The sequence below is a fragment of the Salmo salar genome, chromosome ssa23, assembly GCF_905237065.1.
Source record: "Salmo salar chromosome ssa23, Ssal_v3.1, whole genome shotgun sequence".
In the NCBI taxonomy this organism is placed as follows: Eukaryota; Metazoa; Chordata; class Actinopteri; order Salmoniformes; family Salmonidae; genus Salmo; species Salmo salar.
Window position 1 is genome coordinate 51,319,522 of NC_059464.1, and position 20,950 is coordinate 51,340,471.

At 46.1% G+C, this 20,950-nt stretch overlaps 1 protein-coding gene across 1 annotated transcript in view; it reads right to left on the reverse strand.

Annotated features, from left to right (window-relative positions):
• Window positions 1-13,633, reverse strand: part of ca12 (carbonic anhydrase XII) — a 50,902-nt gene extending 37,269 nt beyond the window's left edge. Inside the window, 2 exon segments of the mRNA XM_045706209.1 lie at window positions 10,211-10,231; window positions 13,415-13,633. Coding sequence (XP_045562165.1) covers window positions 10,211-10,231; window positions 13,415-13,550 — 157 coding nt within the window. The 5' untranslated portion in view covers window positions 13,551-13,633.
• Window positions 13,634-20,950: the final 7,317 nt, after the last annotated feature.

Genomic DNA, 20,950 nt, shown 5'->3' on the forward strand with positions numbered 1-20,950 from the left:
CAGATTGTCTTAGGGTCCTTTTTGACCTGGCAGTTATAAAATCATTTACACACCACAAAAACCACATAGACACACACACACGCACGCACGCACACACACACACACACACACACACACACACACACACACACACACACACACACACACACACACATGACTCAAGTTCACAGACAAAATAAACAGAATTTCAGACAAAATTTCAGACGAAATAAACAGAATTTCAGATGAAATAAACATGTCTTGAAAGCGTTGTTTACTAATGGGGAATGCAGTCAGGGGCTATAAAGGTGCTGCAGATGACAGTCCCCCCAGTTCTCTCTTTGCTGAAGCCATGAGTTCACGTTTCAGTTCCCAACAGGTCGTAGATCAGAATTACAACCCAGAGCACGATGCATCACAATCTTCAGACGAAGAAGAAATACCCCGAGATAAAAGGAGAGACATTTTTTTGTCAAAGAACAGCGCAAAATAACATGGTCCTCGTCACCATATGAGAACCAGGTCAGGATGGCAGCACAGCAGGTCGTAAGGATGACCCCAGGGCAGGATGGCAGCACAGCAGGTCGTAAGGATGACCCCAGGGCAGGATGGCAGCACAACAGGTCGTAAGGATGACCCCAGGGCAGGATGGCAGCACAGCAGGTCGTAAGGATGACCCCAGGGCAGGATGGCAGCACGGCAGGTCGTAAGGATGACCCCAGGGCAGGATGGCAGCACAGCAGGTCGTAAGGATGACCCCAGGGCAGGATGGCAGCACAGCAGGTCGTAAGGATGACCCCAGGGCAGGATGGCAGCACGGCAGGTCGTAAGGATGACCCCAGGGCAGGATGGCAGCACAGCAGGTCGTAAGGATGACCCCAGGGGCCAACAAGACACGCAGTTGTCCAGGACGTCACCTCAACGTTCTACATGTCCATCATCACACCAAATGTGGAGGGTTTCTGTCACGACTTCTACTGAAGTCGGTCCCTCTCCTTGTTCGGGTGGTGTTCGGCGTTCGACGTCACCGGCCTTCTAGCCACCATTGATCAGTTTTTCATTTTCCATTGGTTTTGTCTGGTCTCTTTACACACCTGTTTCATATCCCAGTAATTACATGTTGTGTATTTAACCCTCTGATTCACCTCATTTCTCTGTCGGTGATTGTTTGTTTGTGATGTACGTGTTGTTTCTATATCGGTGTGCGACGGGTTTATTGTTTTACCCGGATTCTTTTCTACGTTGGTTTTTGGAAATAAATATTCCATTTTTTTAAAGCGCTCTGTTTTCTCCTGCGCCTGACTTCCCTGCCACCTACATACACGGACTATGACAGTTTCTGTAAATATGGAGACAACTGGAAAAGGATGGGTGAGATTGACCTGCGTGCCTACATAGGGATGCTGATCTTTTTATTTTATTTTATCGTTATTTTACCAGGTAAGTTTGACTGAGAAACACATTCTCATTTACAGCAACGACCTGGGGAATAGTTACAGGGGAGAGGAGGGGGGGATGAATGAGCTAATTGGAAACTGGGGATGATTAGGTGGCTGTGATGGTATGAGGTCCAGATTGGGAATTTAGCCAGGACACCGGGGGTTAACACCCCTACTCTTACGATAAGTACCATGGGATCTTTAGTGACCACAGAGAGTCAGGACACCAGGGGTTAACACCCCTACTCTTACGATAAGTACCATGGGATCTTTAGTGACCACAGAGAGTCAGGACACCAGGGGTTAACACCCCTACTCTTACGATAAGTACCATGGGATCTTTAGTGACCACAGAGAGTCAGGACACCAGGGGTTAACACCCCTACTCTAACGATAAGTACCATGGGATCTTTAGTGACCACAGAGAGTCAGGACACCAGGGGTTAACACCCCTACTATTACGATAAGTACCATGGGATCTTTAGTGACCACAGAGAGTCAGGACACCAGGGGTTAACACCCCTACTATTACGATAAGTACCATGGGATCTTTAGTGACCACAGAGAGTCAGGACACCAGGGGTTAACACCCCTACTCTTACGATAAGTACCATGGGATCTTTAGTGACCACAGAGAGTCAGGACACCAGGGGTTAACACCCCTACTCTTACGATAAGTACCATGGGATCTTTAGTGACCACAGAGAGTCAGGACACCAGGGGTTAACACCCCTACTCTTACGATAAGTACCATGGGATCTTTAGTGACCACAGAGAGTCAGGACACCAGGGGTTAACACCCCTACTCTTACGATAAGTACCATGGGATCTTTAGTGACCACAGAGAGTCAGGACACCAGGGGTTAACACCCCTACTCTTACGATAAGTACCATGGGATCTTTAGTGACCACAGAGAGCCAGGACACCAGGGGTTAACACCCCTACTCTTACGATAAGTACCATGGGATCTTTAGTGACCACAGAGAGTCAGGACACCAGGGGTTAACACCCCTACTCTTACGATAAGTACCATGGGATCTTTAGTGACCACAGAGAGTCAGGACACCAGGGGTTAACACCCCTACTATTACGATAAGTACCATGGGATCTTTAGTGACCACAGAGAGTCAGGACACCAGGGGTTAACACCCCTACTCTTACGATAAGTACCATGGGATCTTTAGTGACCACAGAGAGTCAGGACACCAGGGGTTAACACCCCTACTCTTACGATAAGTACCATGGGATCTTTAGTGACCACAGAGAGTCAGGACACCAGGGGTTAACACCCCTACTCTTACGATAAGTACCATGGGATCTTTAGTGACCACAGAGAGCCAGGACACCAGGGGTTAACACCCCTACTCTTACGATAAGTACCATGGGATCTTTAGTGACCACAGAGAGCCAGGACACCAGGGGTTAACACCCCTACTATTACGATAAGTACCATGGGATCTTTAGTGACCACAGAGAGTCAGGACACCAGGGGTTAACACCCCTACTCTTACGATAAGTACCATGGGATCTTTAGTGACCACAGAGAGTCAGGACACCAGGGGTTAACACCCCTACTATTACGATAAGTACCATGGGATCTTTAGTGACCACAGAGAGTCAGGACACCAGGGGTTAACACCCCTACTCTTACGATAAGTACCATGGGATCTTTAGTGACCACAGAGAGCCAGGACACCAGGGGTTAACACCCCTACTCTTACGATAAGTACCATGGGATCTTTAGTGACCACAGAGAGCCAGGACACCAGGGGTTAACACCCCTACTATTACGATAAGTACCATGGGATCTTTAGTGACCACAGAGAGTCAGGACACCAGGGGTTAACACCCCTACTCTTACGATAAGTACCATGGGATCTTTAGTGACCACAGAGAGTCAGGACACCAGGGGTTAACACCCCTACTCTTACGATAAGTACCATGGGATCTTTAGTGACCACAGAGAGTGAGGACACCAGGGGTTAACACCCCTACTCTTACGATAAGTACCATGGGATCTTTAGTGACCACAGAGAGTGAGGACACCAGGGGTTAACACCCCTACTCTTACGATAAGTACCATGGGATCTTTAGTGACCACAGAGAGCCAGGACACCAGGGGTTAACACCCCTACTATTACGATAAGTACCATGGGATCTTTAGTGACCACAGAGAGTCAGGACACCAGGGGTTAACACCCCTACTCTTACGATAAGTACCATGGGATCTTTAGTGACTACAGAGAGTCAGGAAACCAGGGGTTAACACCCCTACTCTTACGATAAGTACCATGGGATCTTTAGTGACCACAGAGAGCCAGGACACCAGGGGTTAACACCCCTACTCTTACAATAAGTACCATGGGATCTTTAGTGACCACAGAGAGTCAGGACACCAGGGGTTAACACCCCTACTATTACGATAAGTACCATGGGATCTTTAGTGACCACAGAGAGTCAGGACACCAGGGGTTAACACCCCTACTCTTACGATAAGTACCATGGGATCTTTAGTGACCACAGAGAGTCAGGACACCAGGGGTTAACACCCCTACTATTACGATAAGTACCATGGGATCTTTAGTGACCACAGAGAGTCAGGACACCAGGGGTTAACACCCCTACTCTTACGATAAGTACCATGGGATCTTTAGTGACCACAGAGAGTCAGGACACCAGGGGTTAACACCCCTACTCTTACGATAAGTACCATGGGATCTTTAGTGACCACAGAGAGTCAGGACACCAGGGGTTAACACCCCTACTCTTACGATAAGTACCATGGGATCTTTAGTGACCACAGAGAGCCAGGACACCAGGGGTTAACACCCCTACTCTTACGATAAGTACCATGGGATCTTTAGTGACCACAGAGAGTCAGGACACCAGGGGTTAACACCCCTACTCTTACGATAAGTACCATGGGATCTTTAGTGACCACAGAGAGTCAGGACACCAGGGGTTAACACCCCTACTCTTACGATAAGTACCATGGGATCTTTAGTGACCACAGAGAGTCAGGACACCAGGGGTTAACACCCCTACTCTTACGATAAGTACCATGGGATCTTTAGTGACCACAGAGAGTCAGGACACCAGGGGTTAACACCCCTACTCTTACGATAAGTACCATGGGATCTTTAGTGACCACAGAGAGCCAGGACACCAGGGGTTAACACCCCTACTATTACGATAAGTACCATGGGATCTTTAGTGACCACAGAGAGTCAGGACACCAGGGGTTAACACCCCTACTCTTACGATAAGTACCATGGGATCTTTAGTGACCACAGAGAGCCAGGACACCAGGGGTTAACACCCCTACTCTTACGATAAGTACCATGGGATCTTTAGTGACCACAGAGAGCCAGGACACCAGGGGTTAACACCCCTACTCTTACGATAAGTACCATGGGATCTTTAGTGACCACAGAGAGTCAGGAAACCAGGGGTTAACACCCCTACTCTTACGATAAGTACCATGGGATCTTTAGTGACCACAGAGAGTCAGGACACCAGGGGTTAACACCCCTACTCTTACGATAAGTACCATGGGATCTTTAGTGACCACAGAGAGCCAGGACACCAGGGGTTAACACCCCTACTCTTACGATAAGTACCATGGGATCTTTAGTGGCCACAGAGAGCCAGGACACCAGGGGTTAACACCCCTACTCTTACGATAAGTACCATGGGATCTTTAGTGACCACAGAGAGCCAGGACACCAGGGGTTAACACCCCTACTCTTACGATAAGTACCATGGGATCTTTAGTGACCACAGAGAGTGGAAGGGCGATTTATTTATTTATTTATTTTTATTTTTATTTTTTTTCGTGCCACGACGCCACTGAAAGTCTTCCACACTTTTTATATTTTTTTTGTAGTTGAATTCCTCATTGTACAGAATATATCACGTAGAATGGGAGAAGACTAGTATTGTTTCCCTTCAATAAAATGCATTCAAAACTACTTTCTGAACATTTCTGCTACTTTCGGAGGCTATACAAGTGCTCTCTCTTGCTAAAAAGAATATGTTTTTACCTATGCAGTACATTTAGCAATAATAACAACAAATAATAATAATAATAATAATAATAAACCTCTACTTTAGTAAAGAGAACAACTATTGACAGGTGTGTTGTAATAAAAACGAGTGGTGTCCACTGATTTAAATGCAGTCTTTCTGCACTGTGAAGAGAGGAAAACTCAGATATTCACAAAGTTTTCGATGAATGACAGGTTGTTTCTTCATGCAAAATACATTTGAGGTTTAAAATTAATTCATAAAATTAATTAAAATTCAATTAAGCTGCTTTATTTTAAGGGGTTTAGTGCAGGCGGGCCATTATTTTTTTTGTTACCCTTTAGGACAAGTGGAGTATACAGCACGTTAAGACTACACAATATCCACTGCTAATCTGGAAGCATCATCTGTGACTACATTCTAGGGGACCAACACATTCCCACATTTCAGATATCATTTATCTAAATGAATTAGCACTACATTACAACACCACTCTGTTGCAAATGTTTCTCTCAGGAAAGTTACAACAGGAAGTGTTTTTTTTCTCCTGGGTGCCACTGTCTAACAGTCAGCTGATTGCTGATTGGTGAATAGAGTTAACAGACGAATAGGAGACAGGTGTTGTCTCTCATTTAAAACGAATGTTTAAAAAAAAAAAAAAATCGTTGTCTGCTGATCGGACATAGTTGTATAAACTCGGTTAATATGACAGCTGCACCCTGTCGGGAAATGTTTCTCTTAGGAAGTGTTTTTCCCTTTTGGTCTTAGAGGGTGTGATAACACAATATATAAACCTGACAGAAATACAGACAGACAGACAGACAGACAGACAGGCGGTGTCTCAGTCATTAATGAGCTGTCACTGTCTAAATATGAATCGGGCGTAATTCATGAATTAACAGGATGGTCCAGCTACCCACGGACCTCCATACAACCACAATCATTTCCTGCATTCACTAGAAATATTAGACCGTAAAAAGAGCAGAGCAGAAATATGAACTCATTGCCATATCAAATCTGGGTTTATTCCAGAAATATGAACTCATTGCCATAACAAATCTGGGTTTATTCCAGAAATATGAACTCATTGCCATAACAAATCTGGGTTTATTCCAGAAATATGAACTCATTGCCATAACAAATCTGGGTTTATTCCAGAAATATGAACTCATTGCCATAACAAATCTGGGTTTATTCCAGAAATATGAACTCATTGCCATAACAAATCTGGGTTTATTCCAGAAAAATGAACTCATTGCCATAACAAATCTGGGTTTATTCCAGAAATATAAACTCATTGCCATAACAAATCTGGGTTTATTCCAGAAATATAAACTCATTGCCATAACAAATCTGGGTTTATTCCAGATAGAATAATGACAAAACACTGTAGTAACATGTGTATGTAACAAAACAGCTGTAAGTACTGTAGTAAAATGATATATCAAGAATGATATGTAGATCAGTAGATATATTAGAATGATATGTAGATCAGTAGATATATTAGAATGATATGTAGATCAGTAGATATATTAGAATGATATGTAGATCAGTAGATATAATGATATGTAGATCAGTAGATATAATGATATGTAGATCAGTAGATATAATGATATGTAGAGCAGTAGATATAATGATATGTAGATCAGTAGATATAATGATATGTAGAGCAGTAGATATATTAGAATGATATGTAGATCAGTAGATATAATGATATGTAGATCAGTAGATATAATGATATGTAGATCAGTAGATATAATGATATGTAGATCAGTAGATATAATGATATGTAGATCAGTAGATATAATGATATGTAGATCAGTAGATATATTAGAATGATATGTAGATCAGTAGATATAATGATATGTAGATCAGTAGATATATTAGAATGATATGTAGATCAGTAGATATAATGATATGTAGATCAGTAGATATAATGATATGTAGATCAGTAGATAGAATGATATGTAGATCAGTAGATATATTAGAATGATATGTAGATCAGTAGATATATTAGAATGATATGTAGATCAGTAGATATAGAATGATATGTAGATCAGTAGATATAATGATATGTAGATCAGTAGATATATTAGAATGATATGTAGATCAGTAGATATAATGATATGTAGATCAGTAGATATAATGATATGTAGAGCAGTAGATATATTAGAATGATATGTAGATCAGTAGATATAATGATATGTAGAGCAGTAGATATATTAGAATGATATGTAGATCAGTAGATATAATGATATGTAGAGCAGTAGATATAATGATATGTAGATCAGTAGATATAATGATATGTAGATCAGTAGATATATTAGAATGATATGTAGATCACTAGACATAATGATGTGCAGATCAGCAGATATATTAGTATGATTTGTCGATCAGTAGATATAATGATATGTAGATCAGTAGATCTATACTTAAGAAGTGGAAATCAACCAGTCCTCCGTCGTTAACACAATAAAAAGGTCAAACGCTTTATTATTTATTTATTATCTAAACGTTGAAAGTGTGTGGGAGACGGAGAGAAACAAAATGATGCAGTTTGAGACCATGTGTTGGGAGAGGGATGCGGACGTTGGAGATGGGGGAGGGGGATAGCTAGTCAGTCTGAGACAGGTCCACCAGGCTATGTCACCAGGACTACAGTCTCAGACAGGTCCAATAGGCTATGTCACCAGGCTATGTCACCAGGCTATGTCACCAGGACTACAGCCTGAGACAGGTCCATCAGGCTATGTCACCAGGACTACAGTCTGAGACAGGTCCATCAGGCTATGTCACCAGGACTACAGTCTGAGACAGGTCCAATAGGCTATGTCACCAGGCTATGTCACCAGGACTACAGTCTCAGACAGGTCCATCAGGCTATGTCACCAGGACTACAGTCTGAGACAGGTCCAATAGGCTATGTCACCAGGCTATGTCACCAGGACTACAGCCTGAGACAGGTCCAATAGGCTATGTCACCAGGCTATGTCACCAGGTTATGTCACCAGGACTACAGTCTGAGACAGGTCCAATAGGCTATGTCACCAGGCTATGTCACCAGGACTACAGCCTGAGACAGGTCCAATAGGCTATGTCACCAGGCTATGTCACCAGGACTACAGTCTGAGACAGGTCCAATATGCTATGTCACCAGGCTATGTCACCAGGACTACAGCCTGAGACAGGTCCAATAGGCTATGTCACCAGGCTATGTCACCAGGACTACAGTCTCAGACAGGTCCATCAGGCTATGTCACCAGGACTACAGTCTCAGACAGGTCCAATAGGCTATGTCACCAGGACTACAGTCTGAGACAGGTCCAATAGGCTATGTCACCAGGCTATGTCACCAGGACTACAGTCTCAGACAGGTCCATCAGGCTATGTCACCAGGCTATGTCACCAGGACCACAGTCTCAGACAGGTCCATCAGGCTATGTCACCAGGCTATGTCACCAGGACTACAGTCTCAGACAGGTCCATCAGGCTATGTCACCAGGACCACAGTCTCAGACAGGTCCATCAGGCTATGTCACCAGGCTATGTCACCAGGACTACAGTCTCAGACAGGTCCATCAGGCTATGTCACCAGGCTATATCACCAGGACCACAGTCTCAGACAGGTCCATCAGGCTATGTCACCAGGCTATGTCACCAGGACCACAGTCTCAGACAGGTCCATCAGGCTATGTCACCAGGCTATGTCACCAGGACCACAGTCTCAGACAGGTCCATCAGGCTATGTCACCAGGCTATGTCACCAGGACTACAGGTGAAGCAGACAGTCAAAACAATAATTTAGTCTAGTACACTGTAAAAAAAAACATCACAATCATTTTGCAGCTGATTGCCTTACAATTGCGGAAATACTTTTGCTCCCCTAAAATAGAGGGACAACGTACAAAAAGTGCTGTAATTTCTAAACAGTTCAACCGTTATGGATGAAAATACCATCACATTAAAGCTGACAGTCTGCACTTTAACCTCATAGTCATTGTATAATTTCAAATCCAAAGTGCTGGAGTACAGAGCCGAAACAAAAAACTAAAATGTCCCTGTCCCAATATTTTTGGAGCTCAATGTAGTTGACCCAACATACTACAGTGACCCATGCCTTCTAAAGGAAATATGAATTTGTAATTTTACTCAACATGCTTTTATACATTCAGCTCACTAAACACATTTCCATCCAAAGTATATTTTTTTAAATCACGACAGCTGTGACGGAAACAGGAAGTTCCGGGACAATTTTATAAATGCTGACAGATAATTTAGTTTTGTTCATCATGGTGGGATCTTTTTGTGTCGGTAAAATTAATTACGTGAGAAATGGAGGTGGAAACAAATATTGATTTAATAACCATCATATTGATATAATAACCATCATATTGATATAATAACCATCATATTGATATAATAACCATCATATTGATATAATAACCATCTATTATCTCTACATCACCATGTTATCTCTATATCCCCATGGTAACTCTACATCACCATGTTATCTCTATATCCCCATGGTAACTCTACATCCCCATGGTAACTCTACATCACCATGTTATCTCTACATCCCCATGGTAACTCTACATCACCATGTTATCTCTACATCCCCATGGTAACTCTACATCACCATGTTATCTCTATATCCCCATGGTAACTCTACATCCCCATGGTAACTCTACATCACCATGTTATCTCTACATCCCCATGGTAACTCTACATCACCATGTTATCAGAGAGAAATAAATCATCCACTTACCAGTGTACGCCCATTTAGCACCTGGAACAGAAACAGAAAAAATTAGACATAATTATAATATTTATGCCATCGTCGTTATATGACGAGATATCAGTCTGATCTGATGTAACGGCCAAAAATAATGGAGACACTTGAGTAAATGATGGTTCTGGCGGCTCTGTTATGGTGTGAGGGGTGCATTTTCCTAACCTGGTTTTAGGTCTACTCAACCCCTTAGAGGTAAACAGCCATTCTGAGGGATCAAGTCCTGTGGTGAATCATTTATGTCCTGATGACAGTGGCCTCATCCAAGATGACAAGGCCCCCCCCCCCCTCATCCACAGGGCATGACTGGTCACTGAATGCTTCGATCAGCATGAAAACTAAACTCAGCGACAACAACAAAATAAACGTCCCCTCTATGTAAACCAAGCCAATTGAACGCTTATGGGAGATTCTGGAGCGGCGCCTGAGAAAGCGTTTTCCACCAACATCAACAAAACACCAAATTATGGGTTTTCTGGTGGAAAAATGGAGTCGCAATTCTCCAATAGAGTCAGCGTCAAGGTCATGGGTTCAAATCCAACAGATTACTACAAACAATGTACGAACCCCACTAAACGATACTGAAGACTGAAGGCTACTGAAGGAGGCTGAAGGATACTGAAGGAGGCTGAAGGAGGCTGAAGGAGGCTGAAGGCTACTGAAGGATAATGAAGGATACTGAAGGCTACTGGAGGATGCTGAAGGTTACTGAAGGCTACTGAAGGTTACTGAAGGAGGCTGAAGGCTACTGAAGGCTACTGAAGGAGGCTGAAGGCTACTGAAGGCTACTGAAGGAGGCTGAAAGCTACTGGAGGATGCTGAAGGCTACTGAAGGATGCTGAAGGCTACTGGAGGATGCTGAAGGCTACTGAAGGATGCTGAAGGCTACTGAAGGATGCTGAAGGCTACTGAAGGCTACTGAAGGATGCTGAAGGCTACTGGAGGATGCTGAAGGCCACTGAAGGATGCTGAAGTCTACTGAAGGATGCTGGAGGATGATGAAGGCCACTGAAGGATGCTGAAGGCCACTGAAGGATGCTGAAGGCTACTGAAGGATGCTGAAGGCTACTGAAGGATGCTGGAGGATGCTGAAGGATGCTGAAGGATGCTGAAGGCTACTGGAGGCTACTGAAGGAGGCTGAAGGCTACTGAAGGAGGCTGAAGGCTACCGAAGGATACTGGAGACTACTGAAGAATGCTGAAGGCTACTGAAGGCTACTGAAGGATGCTGAAGGTTACTGAAGGCTACTGAAGGAGGCTGAAGGCTACTGAAGGCTACTGAAGGAGGCTGAAGGAGGCTGAAGGAGACTGAAGGCTACTGAAGGAGGCTGAAGGAGGCTGAAGGCTACTGAAGGAGGCTGAAGGCTACTGAAGGAGGCTGAAGGCTACTGAAGGCTACTGAAGGAGGCTGAAGGCTACTGAAGGCTACTGAAGGAGGCTGAAAGCTACTGGAGGATGCTGAAGGCTACTGAAGGATGCTGAAGGCTACTGGAGGATGCTGAAGGCTACTGAAGGATGCTGAAGGCTACTGAAGGCTACTGAAGGATGCTGAAGGCTACTGGAGGATGCTGAAGGCCACTGAAGGATGCTGAAGTCTACTGAAGGATGCTGGAGGATGCTGAAGGCCACTGAAGGATGCTGAAGGCTACTGAAGGATGCTGAAGGCTACTGAAGGATTCTGAAGGCTACTGAAGGATGCTGGAGGATGCTGAAGGATGCTGAAGGCTACTGGAGGCTACTGAAGGAGGCTGAAGGCTACTGAAGGAGGCTGAAGGCTACCGAAGGATACTGGAGGCTACTGAAGAATGCTGAAGGCTACTGAAGGCTACTGAAGGCAACTGAAGGATGCTGAATGATGCTGAAGAATGCTGAAGGCTACTGAAGGCTACTGGAGGATGATGAAGGTTACTGAAGGCTACTGGAGGATGCTGAAGGTTACTGAAGGATGTTGAAGGCCACTGAATGATGCTGAAGGTTACTGAAGGATGCTGAAGGATGCTTAAGGCTACTGAAGGAAACTGAATGATTCTGAAGGCAACTGAAGGATGCTGAATGATGCTGAAGGTTACTGAAGGCAACTTGAGGATGCTGAAGGTTACTGAAGGAGTCTGAATGATGCTGAAGGATGCTTAAGGCTACTGAAGGAAACTGAAGGCAACTGAAGGATGCTGAAGGCTACTGAAGGCTACTGAAGGATGCTGAATGATGCTGAAGGCTACTGAAGGCTACTGTTGTTTGGATAAAAGTTTGGATAAAAGTTTGGATAAAGCCTGCTGAATTATTCCAAGACAAGCTTCTTCCCATTGCCTAAAACCTGGGTCTTCCCATTGACTAAAACCTGCTGCTCTGGTCTTCCCATTGGCTAAAACCTGCTGCTCTGGTCTTCCCATTGGCTAAAACCTACTGCTCTGGTCTTCCCACTGGCTAAAACATACTGCTCTGGTCTCCCCATTGGCTAAAACCCACTGCTCTGGTCTTCCCATTGGCTAAAACCTGCTGCTCTGGGCCGTACCGGTCAGCTTCCGTACCAAGCAGACCAACTGACTCAAACACTAGCCTTATTATCAGCTGAATGTACGGAGCACAAACAGAGTAACTACTGTATCATCAGCTGAACAGGATTCAACAGGATTCAACATGCTCAGAGATGAAATGATAGGAATTACACCCGCCTTCGGCCTTCATCTCATCTCACCTACATCTCTCACCATCTGTTTCCATCACTACTGTGCCATGTGAATAAAGGGAGTGAAACATAACCGCTACTGATTATTCATAGTTTTATCAATATCTCAATTTAAGAGAAATCATTTCTGAGTGTAACCACTCAAACTGAAGTGTATTGTGGGTTTTTTTATTTTTATTTTTTAGATGAAGGTAATATCTGATATCATGAAACAGTGATATATTTCTTGTGATCTTATAGATTAACAGAGGTTTATCAGGTACGTGTTTTCTATTTGTTGTTAACATGAATGCATAATAACAACAACAATACTACAGCCATAGCCGTGTACACTGCATATAAAGCTGCATAAAAGTTCCTAATCAGAGTTGGACCAATTTAATCAAGTCTACAACGTCCTAAAAACTTTGGAGTCAAGTCCAGGTTTATCATCCATGCAGTCCCGAGAACAGAGTGGCCCACAGCAATCAGAAGAGACGACAGGTTATTCTTACCATGCAATCCGGACAACAGAGTTCCCACAGCAATCAGAAGAGACGAGAGGTCCTGTTTATGGGTCTGCATCGTTGTGTCTCTACACAGGTCCACTTCAGAAGAACAGCAACAGGAACAGTCTTGGAGCAGACGCATTGGGATGCACCGACTTTTATTGGAAGTCCGTCGGCTTCGTTATAGCGCCCCGCCATGACGTCAGAGCCACAGCAACATCGTCGTCGTGCCCCCCCCCCTGTCCCTGTCCCTCCCCCCCAGCTCGTCCCTCCGTCCCTCGTCACCCTGTGACAGGTCAGAATCAGCAACGACCGCAACTGTTAATTATGCACACTCAACATTTTTTTGCGCAATGTGGAAAAACGTCAGCAAAAAATCCGTAGACACACTAGCCATTACAGGACGTCAGAATCATAGCGTAGATGCGCTGAGATTTCTCCAACGTGCAGCGGACACGTCTACGGGTGGAATTATGGAGATGTGAGGGGCTCTCCAAGTTGTCACGAGAATTACAGCGCTTCAGAATTCCAGAAACTCCCACCATATACAGAAACAGTGGCTTGACACACAGGCTATGCACATCTACTCAAACTATAACGCACTTCAGTATTGTATCGCAATACTAGGCGTTGAATAGCCTACCATATATGCAACTCAAAGAAAGATTTCATGATGGATCATTCTGTTTAAATTTATCATTTTACGTCATTTAGCAGACGCTCTTATCCAGAGCGACTTACAGTAGTGAATACATACATTTCATTTCATTTCATAGATTTTTTTTTCTTCCTGTGCTGGCCCCCCGTGGGAATCAAACCCACAACCCTGGCGTTGCAAACACCATGCTCTACCAGCTGAGCTACAGTTATCAAATGAATTATTGTACAAAAATGTGTATATATATATATTTTATAATAGAATATAAGAAATCTATACTTTATTGGCAATTTCGTTAGAATAGATTTGTCTGTCTTTTCCCCAATGCAATCAGATACACACATGTGCTGCAACGGTGCAGCACTCCTGGATGTTTCCTTGGTCCTCAGGGGCACAGCAGAGGTGTCAGAGTGGACTGGGATCAGAGTGGACTGGGATCAGAGTGGTCTGGGATCAGAGTGGTCTGGGATCAGAGTGGACTGGGATCAGAGTGGACTGGGATCAGAGTGGACTGGGATCAGAGTGGACTGGGATCAGAGTGGTCTGGTGGTCTGGGATCAGAGTGGACTGGGATCAGAGTGGTCTGGGATCAGAGTGGACTGGGATCAGAGTGGACTGGGATCAGAGTGGTCTGGGATCAGAGTGGTCTGGGATCAGAGTGGACTGGGATCAGAGTGGTCTGGGATCAGAGTGGACTGGGATCAGAGTGGTCTGGGATCAGAGTGGACTGGGATCAGAGTGGTCTGGGATCAGAGTGGACTGGAATCAGAGTGGTCTGGGATCAGAGTGGACTGGGATCAGAGTGGACTGGGATCAGAGTGGACTGGAATCAGAGTGGACTGGGATCAGAGTGGACTGGTGGTCTGGGATCAGAGTGGACTGGGATCAGAGTGGACTGGGATCAGAGTGGTCTGGGATCAGAGTGGTCTGGGATCAGAGTGGACTGGGATCAGAGTGGTCTGGGATCAGAGTGGACTGGGATCAGAGTGGACTGGGATCAGAGTGGACTGGGATCAGAGTGGACTGGGATCAGAGTGGACTGGGATCAGAGTGGACTGGTGGTCTGGGATCAGAGTGGACTGGGATCAGAGTGGACTGGGATCAGAGTGGTCTGGGATCAGAGTGGTCTGGGATCAGAGTGGACTGGGATCAGAGTGGTCTGGGATCAGAGTGGACTGGGATCAGAGTGGACTGGGATCAGAGTGGACTGGGATCAGAGTGGTCTGGGATCAGAGTGGACTGGGATAGAGTGGTCTGGGATCAGAGTGGACTGGGATCAGAGTGGTCTGGGATCAGAGTGGTCAGGGATCAGAGTGGTGTGGGATCAGAGTGGACTGGGATCAGAGTGGTCTGGGATCAGAGTGGACTGGTGGTCTGGGATCAGAGTGGACTGGGATCAGAGTGGACTGGGATCAGAGTGGACTGGGATCAGAGTGGACTGGGATCAGAGTGGACTGGGATCAGAATGGTCTGGGATCAGAGTGGACTGGGATCAGAGTGGTCTGGGATCAGAGTGGTCTGGGATCAGAGTGGACTGGGATCAGAGTGGTCTGGGATCAGAGTGGACTGGGATCAGAGTGGACTGGGATCAGAGTGGTCTGGGATCAGAATGGTCTGGGATCAGAGTGGACTGGGATCAGAGTGGACTGGGATCAGAGTGGTCTGGGTCTGGGATCAGAGTGGACTGGGATCAGAGTGGACTGGGATCAGAGTGGTCTGGGATCAGAGTGGTCTGGGATCAGAGTGGACTGGGATCAGAGTGGACTGGGATCAGAGTGGACTGGTGGTCTGGGATCAGAGTGGACTGGGATCAGAGTGGACTGGGATCAGAGTGGACTGGGATCAGAGTGGTCTGGGATCAGAGTGGACTGGGATCAGAGTGGACTGGGATCAGAGTGGACTGGGATCAGAGTGGTCTGGGATCAGAGTGGACTGGGATCAGAGTGGTCTGGGATCAGAGTGGTCTGGGATCAGAGTGGTCTGGGATCAGAGTGGACTGGGATCAGAGTGGTCTGGGATCAGAGTGGACTGGTGGTCTGGGATCAGAGTGGACTGGGATCAGAGTGGACTGGGATCAGAGTGGTCTGGGATCAGAGTGATCTGGAATCAGAGTGGACTGGGATCAGAGTGGACTGGGATCAGAGTGGTCTGGGATCAGAGTGGTCTGGGATCAGAGTGGACTGGGATCAGAGTGGACTGGGATCAGAGTGGACTGGGATCAGAGTGGTCTGGGATCAGAGTGGACTGGGATCAGAGTGGTCTGGGATCAGAGTGGACTGGGATCAGAGTGGACTGGGATCAGAGTGGACTGGGATCAGAGTGGTCTGGGATCAGAGTGGTCTGGGATCAGAGTGGTCTGGGATCAGAGTGAGAGTGTTGATTCATCAAGTCTAGGTAGTTTATGAGAGTGTTGATTCATCAAGTCTAGGTAGTTTATGAGAGTGTTGATTCATCAAGTCTAGGTAGTTTATTAGAGTGTTGATTCATCAAGTCTAGGTAGTTTATGAGAGTGTTGATTCATCAAGTCTAGGTAGTTTATGAGAGTGTTGATTCATCAAGTCTAGGTAGTTTATGAGAGTGTTGATTCATCAAGTCTAGGTAGTTTATGAGAGTGTTGATTCATCAAGTCTAGGTAGTTTATGAGAGTGTTGATTCATCAAGTCTAGGTAGTTTATGAGAGTGTTGCAGGTTCATTACAGAGTGTATGTCCAGTGTCCTGGATAAGAGGAGGCTTGTTCCAGTTTGGTCCTGAAGGCATTATTATGGTGTCTTCCTGACAGGCTGAAGGCATTATTATGGTGTCTTCCTGACAGGCTGAAGGCATTATTATGGTGTCTTCCTGACAGCCTGAAGGCATTATTATGGTGTCTTCCTGACAGCCTGAAGGCATTATTATGGTGTCTTCCTGACAGGCTGAAGGCATTATTATGGTGTCTTCCTGACAGCCTGAAGGCATTATTATGGTGTCTTCCTGACAGGCTGAAGGCATTATTATGGTGTCTTCCTGACAGCCTGAAGTTATATGGTGTCTTCCTGACAGCCTGAAGGCATTATTATGGTGTCTTCCTGACAGGCTGAAGGCATTATTATGGTGTCTTCCTGACAGCCTGAAGGCATTATTATGGTGTCTGTTCCCAGATCTGTTTGTAGCCTGTTCCCAGATCTGTTTGTAGCCTGTTCCCAGATCTGTTTGTAGCCTGTTCCCAGATCTGTTTGTAGCCTGTTCCCAGATCTGTTTGTAGCCTGTTCCCAGATCTGTTTGTAGCCTGTTCCCAGATCTGTTTGTAGCCTGTTCCCAGATCTGTTTGTAGCCTGTTTCCAGATCTGTTTGTAGCCTGTTCCCAGATCTGTTTGTAGCCTGTTCCCAGATCTGTTTGTAGCCTGTTCCCAGATCTGTTTGTAGCCTGTTCCCAGATCTGTTTGTAGCCTGTTCCCAGATCTGTTTGTAGCCTGTTCCCAGATCTGTTTGTAGCCTGTTCCCAGATCTGCTTGTAGCCTGTTACCAGATCTGTTTGTAGCCTGTTCCCAGATCTGTTTGTAGCCTGTTCCCAGATCTGTTTGTAGCCTGTTCCCAGATCTGTTTGTAGCCTGTTCCCAGATCTGTTTGTAGCCTGTTCCCAGATCTGTAGCCAACTCCTATGGCTGTCACTCCTCCGAGGTCCAAAACTACAGAACTGTATCCTTTCTTTATTTTCTTTCCAAAACATTTGAACGTTCTGTCTCTGACCAACTCTCTCGCTATCTCTCTCAGAACCATCTTCTGGACCCTAACCAGTCAGGCTTCAAGATGGGTCACTCAACCCGAGACTGCTCTTCTCTGTCTCACGGAGGCTCTCCACACTGCCAAAGCTGACTCTCTCTCCTCTGTTCTCATCTTTCTAGATCTGTCCGCTGCCTTTGACACCGTGAACCATCAGATCCTCCTCTCCACGCTCTCAGGGTTGGGTGTCTCAGGCTCTGCACACTCTTGGATTGCATCCTACCTGGCAGGCCGCTCCTACCAGGTGGCATAGAGAGGATCTGTGTCTGCACCACGTACTCTCACTACTGGTGTCCCCCAGGGCTCGGTTCAAGGCCCTCTCCTCTTCTCTCTATACACCAAGTCACTCAGCTCTGTCATATCCTCACATGGTCTCTCCTATCACTGCAATGAGGATGACACTCAACTACTTTTCTCCTTCCCCCCCGTCTGACACCCAGGTGACGACACACATCTCTGCGTGCCTGGCAGATATCTCAGCTTGGATGTCTGTCCACCACCACAACAACACGGAGCTGCTGTTCCTCTCCGGGAAGGCCTGTCCGCTCCAAGACCTCTCCATCACGGTGGAGAACTCCACGGTGTCCCCATCCAAGAGTGAAAAGAACCTTGGCGTGACCCTGGACAACATGTTGTCGTTCTCAGCAAACATCAAAGCAGTGACTCGTTCCTGCAGGTTCATGCTGTACAACATCCGTAGGGTACGACCCTACCTCACACAGGAAGTGGCGCAGGTCCTAATCCAGGCCTCTTCCATCTGGACTACTGCAACTCGCTGTTGGCTGGGCTCCCAGCTTGTGCCATCAAACCCCTGCAATTTATCCACAATGCAGCAGCCAAGTTCTCCCATGTCACCCCACTCCTCCGCACACTCCACTGGCTTCTAGTTTAAGCTTGCATCCACTACACAGTGGTGGAAAAAGAACCCAATTGTCATACTTGAGTAAAAGTAAAGATATCATAATAGAAAATTACTCAAGTAAAAGTCACCCAGTAAAATACTACTTGGGTAAATTCAGAAAGTATTAGGCATTTAAATATACTTAAGTATCAAAAGTAAATGTAATTGCTAAAATATAAGTAAGTATCAAAAGTAAAAGTATAAATCGTTCCACATCATTTACAAGGGATGACCAGGGATGTTCTCTGTTTAGTGAGTCCTCCAGATCAGAGGCAGTAAGGATGACCAGGGATGTTCTCTGTTTAGTGAGTCCTCCAGATCAGAGGCAGTAGGGATGACCAGGGATGTTCTCTGTTTAGTGAGTCCTCCAGATCAGAGGCAGTAGGGATGGACCAGGGATGTTCTCTGTTTAGTGAGTCCTCCAGATCAGAGGCAGTAGGGACGACCAGGGATGTTCTCTGTTTAGTGAGTCCTCCAGATCAGAGGCAGTAGGGATGACCAGGGATGTTCTCTGTTTAGTGAGTCCTCCAGATCAGAGGCAGTAGGGAGGACCAGGGATGTTCTCTGTTTAGTGAGTCCTCCAGATCAGAGGCAGTAGGGATGACCAGGGATGTTCTCTGTTTAGTGAGTCCTCCAGATCAGAGGCAGTAGGGATGACCAGGGATGTTCTCTGTTTAGTGAGTCCTCCAGATCAGAGGTAGTAGGGATGACCTGGGATGTTCTCTGTTTAGTGAGTCCTCCAGATCAGAGGCAGTAGGGACGACCAGGGATGTTCTCTGTTTAGTGAGTCCTCCAGATCAGAGGCAGTAGGGATGACCAGGGATGTTCTCTGTTTAGTGAGTCCTCCAGATCAGAGGCAGTAGGGATGACCAGGGATGTTCTCTGTTTAGTGAGTCCTCCAGATCAGAGGCAGTAGGGATGACCAGGGATGTTCTCTGTTTAGTGAGTCCTCCAGATCAGAGGCAGTAGGGATGACCAGGGATGTTCTGTTGATATGTGTGTGAATTGGACCGTTTTCCCTGTCCTGCTAAGAATTCAAAATGTAACGAGTGCTTTTGTCTGCCAGAGAAAATGTTAGGAGTAAAAAGTACATTATTTTCTTTACGAACGTAGTGAAGTAAAAGTTAAAATATAAATAGTAAAGTGATTGTCCATTACAGATACCCCAAAAAATGACTTAAGTAGTACTTCAAAGTATTTTTACTTAAGTACTTTACAACTTCCCAAGTTCTCCCATGTCACCCCGCTTCTCAACACACTTCCAGTCGAAGCTCGCATCCACTACCAGACCATGGTGTTTACCTAGGGAGCAGCAAGAGGAACTACCCCTCCCTATCATCAGGCTACGCTCAAACCCTACACCCCAACCTGAGCACTCCGTTCTGCCTCCTCTGATCTCTTGGCCCTCCCACCCCTACAGGAGGGCAGCTCCCTCTCAGCCCAGTCCAAGCTCTTCTCTGTCCTGGTACCTCAATGGTGGAACCATCTTACCCCTGAAGCTAGGACAGCAGAGTCCCTGTCCATCTTCCCCCTGAAGCTAGGACAGCAGAGACCCTGTCCATCTCCCCCCTGAAGCTAGGACAGCAGAGTCCCTGTCCATCTGCCCCCCTGAAGCTAGAGCAGCAGAGTCCCTGTCCATCTCCCCCCTGAAGCTAGGACAGCAGAGTCCCTGTCCATCTTCCCCCTGACGCTAGGACAGCAGAGACCCTGTCCATCTTCCCCCTGAAGCTAGGACAGCAGAGTCCCTGTCCATCTCCCCCCTGAAGCTAGGACAGCAGAGTCCCTGTCCATCTGCCCCCCTGAAGCTAGAGCAGCAGAGTCCCTGTCCATCTCCCCCCTGAAGCTAGGACAGCAGAGTCCCTGTCCATCTTCCCCCTGAAGCTAGGACAGCAGAGACCCTGTCCATCTTCCCCCTGAAGCTAGGACAGCAGAGTCCCTGTCCATCTCACCCCTGAAGCTAGGACAGCAGAGTCCCTGTCCATCTGCCCCCCTGAAGCTAGAGCAGCAGAGTCCCTGTCCATCTCCCCCCTGAAGCTAGGACAGCAGAGTCCCTGTCCATCTTCCCCCTGAAGCCAGGACAGCAGAGTCCCTGCCCATCTTCCCCCTGAAGCTAGGACAGCAGAGACCCTGTCCATCTTCCCCCTGAAGCTAGGACAGCAGAGTCCCTGTCCATCTTGCGAAAACATCTGAAACCCTACCTCTTCAACGAGTATTTTAAATAAT